The sequence below is a fragment of the Haliotis rufescens genome, unplaced genomic scaffold, assembly GCF_023055435.1.
Source record: "Haliotis rufescens isolate VD_foot unplaced genomic scaffold, xgHalRufe1.0.p SCAF_4, whole genome shotgun sequence".
Lineage (NCBI taxonomy): Eukaryota > Metazoa > Mollusca > Gastropoda > Lepetellida > Haliotidae > Haliotis > Haliotis rufescens.
Window position 1 is genome coordinate 39152846 of NW_025964112.1, and position 12541 is coordinate 39165386.

Consider the following 12541-nt stretch of genomic DNA (forward strand, 5'->3'; position numbering starts at 1 on the left):
CGAATCCCGGTTCGCCTCGATTATGTTTCTGGGTATGTCAACACCATACCCGTGCTCATGGGTTTCACCAAAGTGGTAAACGTCTAAGACCTGCATCACTTCGGGCTTTCCTCCCACATTAAGCTGACACGCCGTGATAAAACTTGAATACTGTTAAAAGCGGCGTTAAACTCAACTCACTCACTCAATTACATCCATTTATTGAAAACTTCCTTAAAATAAACCCAAAAATGAAACCGGAATGATTACTTCTAGAAAAATTAATTTGCGTATCGGACATGCAGGTTTATTTTCGACTTCCTCCAAACACATCATAGTGTAACGACTTTGTTTTGACGTCAGTTTTCTCTTATTGAGATTAAGAATATACGGACTTGCTACAAAGAACATATATTACTCTGACATTACCAACAATGTCGGCTGAATTCAGACAATCTTCTCATCGGGAATCTGGGGATGAAATCATTCATGTTCCTGAGGAAGAAGAGACCCTACAGGAAAACAACCTTCCTGAGCATGAATTCAAGTCGACTACCGTCAGCACTGACCACAACAATCCTGGTTCCATGAAATGCAGTGACGGCGCCAACCCAGCCCCTCCCTACCAACAAGCGATGGACGAACGGGAACCTGAAGCTAATGACTACGAAAGCCTTGGAGAAGGCAACCCTGCGTATGATTACATTGAAGCAGTGTCATGTCCGGTAAGAGATGAAATTGTATGTTTTTAACGCATAGGGTTATTTAATGATTGGCTGTGTATTTCTCTTTCGGTTCATTCAGGAGATAAACACGTAACATGTTTTATTGATTATTTGAGTAAGGGAGTTGGGTTTAACGCCGCTTTCGATATTATTCCAGTAATATCACGGCGTGTCAGCTTAGTGTGGGAGGAAAGCCCGAATTGATGCAGGTCTCAGACGTTTACCACTTCGGTGAAACCTACAAGCACGGGTATGGTGCTGACAAACGTAGAAACATAATCGGGGCGAACCGGGATTCGAACCCACAATCATAGGTTTCTGGCGTGCCCAAGGGACGCAACTCTGCACAGCGAATCGCGGCGCCTTAGACGACTGGGCCACCCGTGCCCCCTATTGAGTATTTGATGACGGGAAAATTCACTGGGAACCGATGGCATACTACATTTAGAACAATTTACTTGCTTTTGCCGGAAAGGCAGGATATTCCTTTGGTGACATTCCCTTCTTATGCAAGTGCTTAAACACGAGCCATTTTTTTGCCGTTTCTCTCACATGTCAATTGCTCTTGATGACCTCCCGGAAACAAATACTTATAACTTAACACGAAACAAAGCAATATCTGTGCGACCACTTTGCGGTTTATCCTCGTAAATACACACACATGTAGGTTTCAGAAGTATGCATCTTTCGAAAACGTGGTGAAACTTAAGAAAAAAACGACGAGTGGGAGTTACAATCGTACAATGAATCGATAATAATGAGGAGAGAAGAAATATATATTCCCCCAGCAGTGTTTTATTGCACGACAAACAGCGACCACGAGTCGACTCTTTTTCATATGAGATATCAACTGCCTTTTTCAGTTTGTTAATAAAACTTACATGCTTGAAAAGTATTTAAAGGTATTTAAATAATGATGACTCCCTGAATACAATCCGACCTTGGCAATGTCGGACAAGTCTATTTTATAAACCGGTAGATTTTAATTACGTTTGGTATTTCCCAGATATTCTCACAATTACTCCCAGTACCGATTGTCATATCTCTCCCACGTTTGGATGCGATCGTTCGGTCATTACGTGACCGCCTCCGTGGTCTTGTGGTAGAGCGTCCGCCCGGAGAGCGGAAGGTCCAGGGTTCGATCCCGGGCCGCGTCATACAAAAAGACGTTAAAAGATTGTACTTGTTGTTACCCTGTCTGGCGCTCGGCATTAAGGGGCTAAAACAAGGACTGGTCGGCTCGGAGTCAGTATACTGTGTCTGAGTGGGGTATTCATGTTAAACTGCGGCATGGTATCTCAGTGAGCTAACACTATAAATCGGCATCATCAGTCCGGACTAGTACAAGCAGCCACACACACACATACACGTGCATGCACGTCGCTATATAAGTGCAATAATCTTGGACGCGACGTTAAACCCAATTTCACCTCACCTCACCTCGGTCTTTACGTTCATATGCTTTGCCCAGCTGCATCTAAGGGGAACAACTCACTAGACATTCACAAACAAGGAAACAGCGTTATTACTCCCCCCGCACAAAAGAATTTGGTTTGTTTATATAGTTGTGAATAATATGTATTATAACGCGATTTAAAAACCCCGAGTCCTATAAAGCCTTAAGAGATAAGCACTAGGGTCGCTTTATGTCATCAGAAAACAATGATTAATTGTGAAATTAATACACACAAAATATTTTATGGCCTCAATTTGAAACTCTGTCTCAATAAGTATCTCTTAGTTTCGCTTGCAAAGTTTCATTCAGTAGTTTCTGAGAAAACTTGTCAAGACACTATGTACTATATAGAAATATAAGATAGCTACGCGATAAATCGCAAAGAACAATGAAGAACGAAGCGTCCTATATGTCACGATTAAACATTGTTCTAATCATGACATCATTTCTGGAGATTCGAACATGTGCTTGCAACTTGATGACTACGTATATATGACGACGTTATTTTTGAGAGTTATTTGTGTCTAGTGAGGTGTTCCCCATAGATGTAGCACCCCAAAGGGTGAGATATATGGCAACCGGTGTTGGGAGGAAAGGTACAGATTATCGAGGTGAGGATTGTGATAAATACCCACCAGTGCATAAAATGGACTTGTCCGACATTGCCGAGTTGGGATTCTATTGAGGGAGTTATTATTATTTAAATACGGATAAATATATTTGAAGTTTGTACATTGTATTATCATCCTTAAACAGGCTGTACATTATGTTGATATCTCATATAAGAAATAAATGACTCGTTGTCTTTGTTTATCGTACAATAAAACACTGCACTGCGCCCCTCATGGTTTATTCTCACTGCAGTGTTTTATTGTACGATAAACAACCCCCACTACTAGTTCATTTCGTAAATAACATGGATCGAGGGCCACTGCTGTGTAAAAACTTTATTATGGCACCAATTTTCTAACTCTTAGATAATCACGCAAACTTTCATTCATGTAACTCCAGTAGATTCTGAGAAAATTTGTCCCCATTTCATGCAGCATGCACTAAGTTGTAAAGTATGGCGCAAGGACCATAACTCTGTAGACAATTGATTTGAGACAATTTTCGGACTCATTTGAGATCGTTACAAGTAACATTAGTGTGTAAAATTCAATTTCTCTAACTTAGATAAAATATTGTCTTATCGTGAAAACGACCACGCCCCGTTCTTCATTGTTCTTTGTGATTTATCGCGCAGCTATCTTATATAATAATAAATAGAAGAAGAAGATGATGATGTAATCAGCAATGCCGGGCTCCAAGTGACACGCACACACAAACGCACGGCCTTAGAATTTGTGTGGTATCTGCAACCCAACTCTCTGCATACGCACACAAAATGTGAACATAACGGACAGCGGATGAGAAGTGGTTCTTTCACAATAGTGTGGGAGTTGACGACACAATAAACGACAGTTTCAATGCCACTAGCGCTAAGCGAATGAGCTTTAGTGACTGACTGACTGAATGAATGAATGGAGTTTCCTGCCGTACCTGCGGGCACTGAAGCGTAGCCAAATACGGGAACCCCAGTTCCGCTTAAGTCTTGGCTTTAGTTGAGACGGGCGCACCCCAGTCAGGAACCCCATCTCCGCGCGCACACTCGGCTCCACTCAGGTAGGCTTGGTGTACTTGTACCAACGCTGTCAAAAGTTAGGCACAGCTTGCAGGCATCGCCGCTACGAAATTAGCGTGTACCGCAGCGCCCCAGGGTGTTCTAAACCCATATTTGAGGTCCATGTTCGAATCCTGGAAGGTTTTGCTTGTACAACGCCGTCAGATATATGGCATCGTAGAAATTGGCAATTGGGAAACGAAGACATGCATCAACCAAGTCAGCAAGCCTGACCACCCGATACCGTTAGTCGCCTCTTAAGACAAGTATGGGTTGCTGAAGACCAATTCTAACCCTGGTCTTTACGGGTAACATACATAATGCTGAAGGCATTTCCCACAAGACTGTGTATTGCTTTTGGGTCTCTTGAAAGCCCGTTAACGGGGGTAATCGTCTCTTTGTGGGGCGCTTCAATCAGTATTTGTACTCAATTAGAATACTAACTAAAATCAAAGATAACCGCCACGCAGTGTTACGTTTAACATGTAATCAAGAACAAAAACTGAGGTACATATGGCAAAATAACTTCATGCAAACTTTCAATATTGTCTGTGAAGAACCTCACCAGATATGATATTTAAAGTGTCATTTACGAGAGAAAAATGATCAAAAACTAAATTCAATATGGCCGCACTAAAAACGATATCCAAAAACGGCTAACAAGTTTGAAATGTTGTATATGGAGACAATTCTCAGAAAGTTTAGAAGGATTTTATTTTGTTGATTCAGAGGAGTATGGATTTGAATATATGTAGCCAAAACACACCGTGAAAACATTTTATCCAATATGGCTGCCAAACCACGTGACCAATGACCAAAGTCAAAGGACAAACGATGTCAAGCACCACAAGTAGCAGAAACATGCACAATTTAAAAGTAATCTGACAAGCTGTTGTGGAGCAATAGAGAGAAATATATCTTTGAAAATAACATGTTGTTGCCTTTCAGGCTTGGAGCAAATATAATAATGATAATAATAATAATAATAATACTCTCAGACAATAGATCCCACCACCCTCCCACTTCCCTCAATCATTCCCTTTTATTTACCAATCATAATGAGGGGGCGCGTACTGATTAACGTTGGGGCTCTTCATGATATAATTGTCTTATGCACTTTTGCACACACATAATTATAAAGAAAAAAGTGAAGCACACCCTAATATATTTCAGTATTGTTTGGTCCCAATATATGTAACAGTCATAAAAGATAAAATTACGGGAAGAATTATGTTTTCTCGAGATGATGTAATCGGCCATGCGTGACGAAAGCTGACGTGCCATGCATGGTATGCCCGTGCAGCAAGCTACCCTCGAGTATCCCTAAAAGCAGTATATCCAAACGTAAAATTGCTTTCTTAAGCTCGGTTTTAAACAGTTATTCCATGACATTGTGTGACCATGGCACGAAGGCGATTATCAAATGCCAGAAGATGGCAAATAATCAGCATGCAAAAGGCAGGAATGTCTTGTAATGCCATTGGTCGGAATTTGGGGTATCATCACACTGTCGTAAGCCCTTTAGTCGAGAAACATGCTCAGACCGGTGATGTACAGGACCGTCCCAGATCCGGAAGAGCTCCTGTGACACATCGCGAAGACAGGGACCTTCTTCGTCTCATATATCGAGAACCCTTTTTAACAAGTACTCGTCTGAAACAGCTGTGGTTGCCCAATCGTCGTTTCAGCACCAGAGCCGTCAGGAACCGGCTGAAAGCAGCAGGACTGAGGGTTAGACGAGTCATAAAGCGTCCCTTGTTAAGAGATCACCACAAAGCTGCTCGTTTAGCATGATGTATTGCGCGACAGAAGTGGAATCTGAGAACTTGGAGACGGATCCATTGGTCAGACGAAAGTCGCTTTCTGCTCCACGTCACTGGTGGAAGAACGAGACTTTGGAGGCACCGGAACTCGGCCTACACCCCCAGGAACATTAAACCGACTGTTGCATACGGCGGGGTCTCGGTAATGGTTTTGGGGTGTATCTCTCATGATTACAGGTTAGATTTGGTCACCATAAGGGGCAACTTAACAGGGGCTCCGGGCCAGTCGTCGTTCCTCATTTTGACAACCACCCTCTTGCTACTCGACCTCAGTACATGGATGACAATGCCAGGCCTTATCGTTCGCATGCAGGCGTAGATTACATGAGGGTCAATGCAATAACGACTCTACCCTGGCCCGCAATGAGCCCAGATTTGAACCACCTTGAACATGTTTGGGATATTCTTGGGCGGCGCATACAGGCACGAGATCCCTCCTGTACAAGAATTACGCCAGTTATCCCATGCCATGATTTTTGGCATTTGTCATGGTTCAGAAATAGGGATAGCATGTCAAGACTCATGATGAAAAAACAAGCCATTCCACTGTTTTCGTAAACGAGCCAAGGATGTGGGACATAATCTCAATGTCAATGTTGATTTTGTTGATAGTTCTGTACTGCTGGACGGTACAGTAATGAGTGTCAACCAAACGAAGTGCCTTATCAAATCGGCCCAGACTTTTAAGGAGAGGCTATCTGAGCGACCGCTGCATCGAATTAATATGCAGTCTGTTGCGAAGATCAGCAACCCTGCAGAGTCCTTCGCTTGGATGAAGTCGGCCTGGCCTGAAAAGTGGAACAGAAGGCTTTCTGTTTGCTGCTCAGGACTAGTCACTTGCCTCTCGAAACTGTCAGTGTGTGATTATGCATCAAATTGTAAATATGAAATGTAGATTATGTAATGAATTTAATGAAACTGTCGAACACATTGTCAGTGGATGTCCAGCTTTGGCACAAAACACAGTATCTTAAGCGGCATGATGTAGTGGCTCGGTCATTTTATTACCGTTTTCCACATGCTTGTGGTTTGACACAGAAGGTCCATCCATGGTACGACCCGGAATATGTAGAGGGCGTCATGGAAAATGATAAATACAAAATTCTTTGGAATATGCCCATAAACAGCCTCAGACGTATCCAACAACCCTTTTGTTATAAATCCGATGAAATCATTTATATTATTGGATTTTCTGTCCTTTTTGACACCAATATGATTGACAAGATTCAGGAAAAACATGGCAAATATGCGGACCTCGCTTTCGAAATGTCACGCTTGCATCCCAAGTACCAAGTTGTCCGACTCCCCATTGTTCTCTGTGCCTTAGGTTTGGTACCATCCAATCTGTTAACTGACATTGGGTAAGTGCCCGGGTTTGCCGCCAGGAATACATCCCTTCTGCCAATCTGGGTAATGCAGAAGGCTGCAGTGTTGGGGAGTTTTCACATTCTCTGAAACGTTCTGGGTGGGTTTCTCCTGGGAGAAGAGGGCGTAAGGGACCTGAGCTAATGATGATCACTACAATAGCAACACTTACAAATTCACATACAATCAACGAGTCTCGTGTTCAGGTTCTCTTGATTCCTTCTTTATATGAAACATGCAAATTCATGAAAATTACATACGTAATACTATTATGCTAACTATTTTAATTCATTTTGTGTGTAGAAACACGTACGTAATTAACATTACTTGCAAAAGAGGAACAAATACGTGTAATCAGACTCAAGGAGAGCGCGGCCCACAATGGCTGATTTGGTCTGTTTGCTCTCCTTGCAATGCTGAAAGGTTCTTATAAGGCCATTAAGAGATGTCCTAATACCAATTGTATTCTTGAGGTCTCATGTTTTTGTTATGTCTCAACATAACACGTAAAAATATAAGAATAAAGTAACATGAATTATCAGTAATTTCAAATCCAACCAAACACACAGCAAAAACATGGAATCAGATCAACAGAATGGTACAAATGTGAAACAAAGTCGTTATGGCATCACTGACATTGTACAGATTTTAACACTGTTTCCTAATTATTTTCAGCTTACACTGAGAAATAGAGCATGGGCCAAATGTAGGAAGACCATGCTTTTTCTCGTTCCCATATTTGCCAGTCAGATAGTGAACGTCTTGGCTGGGTTGTTCTACATGTCCTTCCTGTTCGTTGACAAGACCAACTCTGGAGTAACATCGTATGAAGATGGAGAGATGGTGGCTAAAGAACAAAGAATATTTAGGGTGTCCTTTGCACTGGCAGGTATATTATGTTTAAGATAACTGAGTGATTATGGTTCATGTCGCTTTGTGCAATTGCTCAACACTAGCACGGCGGGGGACATCAGAAATGGGCTGCTCGCATTGTACCCGTGTGGGGAATCGAACCTGGAACTTCAGATTAACGAGTTCCTGCTTTAACCAATGTCACGATAACTGAATTGATTCATCTAGGCTAAATACACCATGGTCACCAACGTCATATCCGTCTGTTGTCGACTTAAATTTGTAATTATCAATGCCTAAAATGCATAATCATGTCACGATATTGTAATGTATCAAGTACATATTGTCATATTTTTCATTTAGTCACAACTTTATTCACAAAGCGTACCTTTATATTGCACAACTGTTGTGTATTTCAGCTGCTTCCTGTGCGCCGCTTCTGGTCAGATTCAGCGCCCGGAAGATCGCCCAGTGGGGAAGTGTCCTACTCATTTTTTCCTGTATCTTGTTGTCATTGACAACCACAGGCGATGTCATGACAATCCTATTAAGCATTACGGCAGGTTTGTCGAACTCATGGAATGACTTTCATTTGTAACCTTGTATAGTTTGGTTAAAGTTTCAGAATGGAACGGCCACACAGGCAACGAATGAATGCAACTTAAGATACAATGATATTTCCTTGAAAGTTGTTTAATGCCTTAATTGGGAATGTTATATAAACTCTACGTCTCATACGTGGATTCCATTGTTATTTGTAATAAACTGGGCACTTTTAAAAGGAACTATTCCGTGTGTCCACGTGGGACTGAATATGACAAAAAGAAATGTTGTCATACGGATAGTATTTGCAAAACACTTTTAAGTAGCTTATTCGAGCGCAGATACATCCATGTCTTAATAATTATACACAATGCTGCATTTTCAAAGTAGCACTCACTCACTCACTTCTGGACCTATGAGCGCTCTAGACGATGTGCATATATTTAATGTGGTCGACTACACAAGCGATGCATAAGGTTATATGTAAAATTATTTTGGAGTATATGACTTTTTTATCAATCTTATTTAAGGTTTTACTGGGGGTCTTCTTCGGACGACTGGTGTCGTGAGTACCGTCGACCACCTCAACACTCGCCCAGCTCTCGCACTTATCATCAGCTACATCAGCTTCCTCATTGGGAAAGTCATCATTGTCAGCTGCTCCTTCTACATATATCAATTCAATGCGGTCAGGCGGAGCACACAAACTTATGGTTCAGTAGTGTTTCAAGTTCACATAGGACGAGATTGGCCTCACGTAATGAGAGTGTTTGAGATAATGGGTGTCATAGGACTTCTCGCTGGTATATTTCTTCAGAAGAACTCACAGGCCCAGCATAATGTGACCAGGCTCTTCAAACATCCACCGATTTATTTCTTGATCCTGATAACAGTTCCCGCGTCTATGGGTAGGTTGTTGAATGTTTTCAAATGACTTTATAACCTTGAATCTGGGTGCTCGTGTGGCTCAGTAAACCGAGGAGTTCCAAATCGGTGTGCAGAGTTACGTCCCTTATGTGCCACAACCAGCTTGTCCTTGATTCGAAAACTAGAATTCTCCCACATAAGAGCTTTCAACCTTGAATGGATGTCTGATCTTGACATTGACCATGGTATTTTTAATGAATTTGACAGATAACAGGGGTTGACAAAACAAGTATAATGTGTCGTTATTGAAACGAAAATGGTTTATATGCCTTTAAAATCATTTGCAAAAACATGACCAGTCCCTGATCTTAAGATGACTTTACACAAACGGGTGAGACACATTTTGTAGCTGTGTGCTTCGTCATGTTTGCCCTGTCATGATTCATAGTTGTGTGTTTTAACCATATGGGAATGTTGTTCAATGTCTGGTTATTAATTTTTGACTTAAAGGGTTGTCAATCCGCACGAACGCATCCAACCATACGCTTTTAATGTTCGGGAGTCTTCTCGTGCTGTTTGTTCTGCTGATCATCCCAGGGAAGGAAAGTCTAAAAGAAAAGTCAGCTCTTTTATCGATGGGGATATCAGTCTTAGCTGAGGGCCTCGTCACCATGGTCCAATCTAGCTTTAAGGGAGAGGTGGCTATGAACTTCCTGCTTGGAGCTGCCATTGGTAGGTAAACTAATGAGTGTACCTCATATACTCTGTGCGCTCACTATGCATTCTTTATATATTCTTTACTTTTATGAGGCAGATCAGCTATTGCCGTCCAGAGTAGCGTCCCTTAGGTGTGACAGAAACCAGTGACTGTGGGTTCAAATTCCAGATTCACCCTCATATTTTAAGGCACGTTAGCACCACCCAGTGCTCGAAGGTTCACCAAAGAGGTAACCGCCTAAGAGTTGCATTACTTTCGGTTTTCCGCCTACATCAAACTGACATACCGTAAAGTGCATAACTGTGACATAAACCGTAACTCAGTTCTAGTTTTGGGATAGCACTTTTATGGTGTTATGTGTTTTGTCTGAATGCAATCACTGTGATAGAGGTACAGTAAACTACGATTATAACGAACACGCTTATAACGAACTTACGGATATAACGAACTTACTTTTTTGGTCCCGACTATTTGCTGTAGTTATGCTGTATATATGCATATAACGAAATACGGTTATAACGAACTAAAATAAGTAGTCCCTTTGAGTTCGTTATAACTGTACTTTACTGTATCTGAAGACTTACTGATTTGTGATTTGTATTAATGTTCCAGGGCTCCATCAAGTATTGATGCCACTAGTGTTGATCAACACTACGGGTAGAAGTAATATAAAACTGGCCCTCCCAGTGCTGGTTTGCTTTGGCGAGGTGGGAGGACTTCTCGGAATCTCCATCATTGGTGGGTAAAATTCTGTCTGTGTTTCTTGTGTTTCTGCTGTTTGATTCCCGTAAACCTGTAAAACAGGAAACAGTGTCAAAGTGACAGGGTCGGCTTTGAGCCAACACTGACACACTACACACTGTCGTCAAATAATATTGTCGGTTTTACATGAACTGTATTGATTAAGCTGTGTATTGATAATTGTCTAAAATGTCACCTTCTGAAAAGAAGTAACATTGTAATTTTCTAAAATGTCTGCTTTAACCGCCCAGGCATCAGTCCCAACTGTGAGTGAATCAGTCATATAATATTCATCATCTGTTGCGAACAAATGTTAATTGGAAGTTTACAGACAGCTCGACATCTTAACGTTTTAAGCTTTGTCAAAAATCTAATTGAATTATTGTCGTTTATTAAGACATAATTCAGCAGATGTTTCTCTGTTTGATTTTACTGAAATAACTGAGTCATGCACGTGCATCCATTATGGATCAAGTTTCTGCAATACAGTTCATCTTTACGGTTCAATATTTATCTTCAATGCCTCTTTCTGTGACCATTTGGAAACTGGATGTGTGTTTAATGTACAATGAAAATTTAAAAGTCTCTGGGATTACTAAAATTAGAATATGATATTCTAATAATAATGTTCACACGTGTAAATGGTAGAAGCTACATATACAATGTAGGTTATCTGCATAACATTATGCATAAGGATATTAAAACACAAAATCATTTATCAATTAAATATGTCATGTTGAACCAAACTCATATTGATATAATTTATAACCACATATTTACAGGAATAAAATCCATATGGTTCTCTTTTGTCACATTATTTGTACATAATAATGTTTTTACCGAATATCACAACAATAATTTCGTGACAATGCACAAATGTGCTATTCCATGCTATACCATATATAGATATTATTCCATGTACAAAATTAATAAATTTACATTTAGATCTTTATATAAATACTATCAACTAATCTACTATCTATTAATATATCTAATAATATCTACAGTCTAAGGCGCCGCGAGTCGCTGTGCAGAGTTGCGTCCCTTGGGCACGCCAGAAACCTATGATTGTTGTTTCGAATCCCGGTTCGATCCGATTGTGTTTCTAGGTTTGTCAGCACCATACCCGAGCTCGTGGGTTTCACCGAAGTGGTAAACGTCTGAGACCTTCATCACTTGGGGCTTTCCTTCCACATTAAGCTGACACGCCGTGATCTAACTGGAATACTGTTAAAAGCGGCGTCAAACCCAACTCACTCACTCACTCACTAATAATATCTACAAATACATATGCATTATGTGTCAAGTGGATGTACGTTGTAACCACAGAAAATATTTTCGCATGGTGTTTCACACCAAACACCATCAAACATGACCACTGTCAGTTGAGCATTATGTTTGCCATTTCAGAAAAACAATCAGATCGTGTAGCCTTGTATTTTGCTGGAGTGTCCCTGATCATTGCCGGAGTTGGTGCCATCATTGCATGGGTGCTGATAAAACGCTGGCCCCCTCTCAGTGATGACAATTTCTCCCGGGCTATTTCGATATGCGCGGAGACTACCGGCGAGGAGGAGGAGGAGAACGTTGTCGTGGAATGTGTCGAGGACCGTGTCGAGGAGGAGGAGGCAGATAACCCTGGTGAGGAGGAGGCAGAAGAGCCTGGTCAGGAGGAGGCAGAAGTCCCTGTCGTGGACCTTCGCGAGGGGGAGACAGAGAACTCTGGGTAAACTAGTGTTGCTCCGGTAGATTGCTAAACGATTGATTCGCAAAAATGAACTGTACTTTTAATTGTTTGTTTTGCCACCA

The 12541-nt window shown here is 41.3% G+C and overlaps 1 protein-coding gene across 1 annotated transcript; it reads left to right on the plus strand.

Annotated features, from left to right (window-relative positions):
* Positions 1-311: 311 nt before the first annotated feature.
* On the plus strand, positions 312-12541 carry LOC124134666. The gene is made up of 7 exons (XM_046499610.2): positions 312-704; positions 7687-7900; positions 8283-8426; positions 8937-9314; positions 9784-10005; positions 10604-10729; positions 12143-12541. The coding sequence occupies exons 1-7, from the start codon at positions 414-416 to the stop codon at positions 12460-12462; spliced, it is 1695 nt and encodes a 564-aa protein (XP_046355566.2). The 5' UTR covers positions 312-413; the 3' UTR covers positions 12463-12541.

What these genes read in the sequence shown, in the direction of transcription:
- LOC124134666 (XM_046499610.2), top strand. Translation starts at nt 414, where the DNA reads ATGTCGGCTGAATTCAGACAATCTTCTCATCGGGAATCTGGGGATGAA. An exon ending in TTGAAGCAGTGTCATGTCCG is followed by an intron (nt 705 to 7,686) that starts GTAAGAGATGAA and finishes AATTATTTTCAG; the next exon opens with CTTACACTGAGAAATAGAGC. An exon ending in CCTGCTTGGAGCTGCCATTG is followed by an intron (nt 10,006 to 10,603) that starts GTAGGTAAACTA and finishes TTAATGTTCCAG; the next exon opens with GGCTCCATCAAGTATTGATG.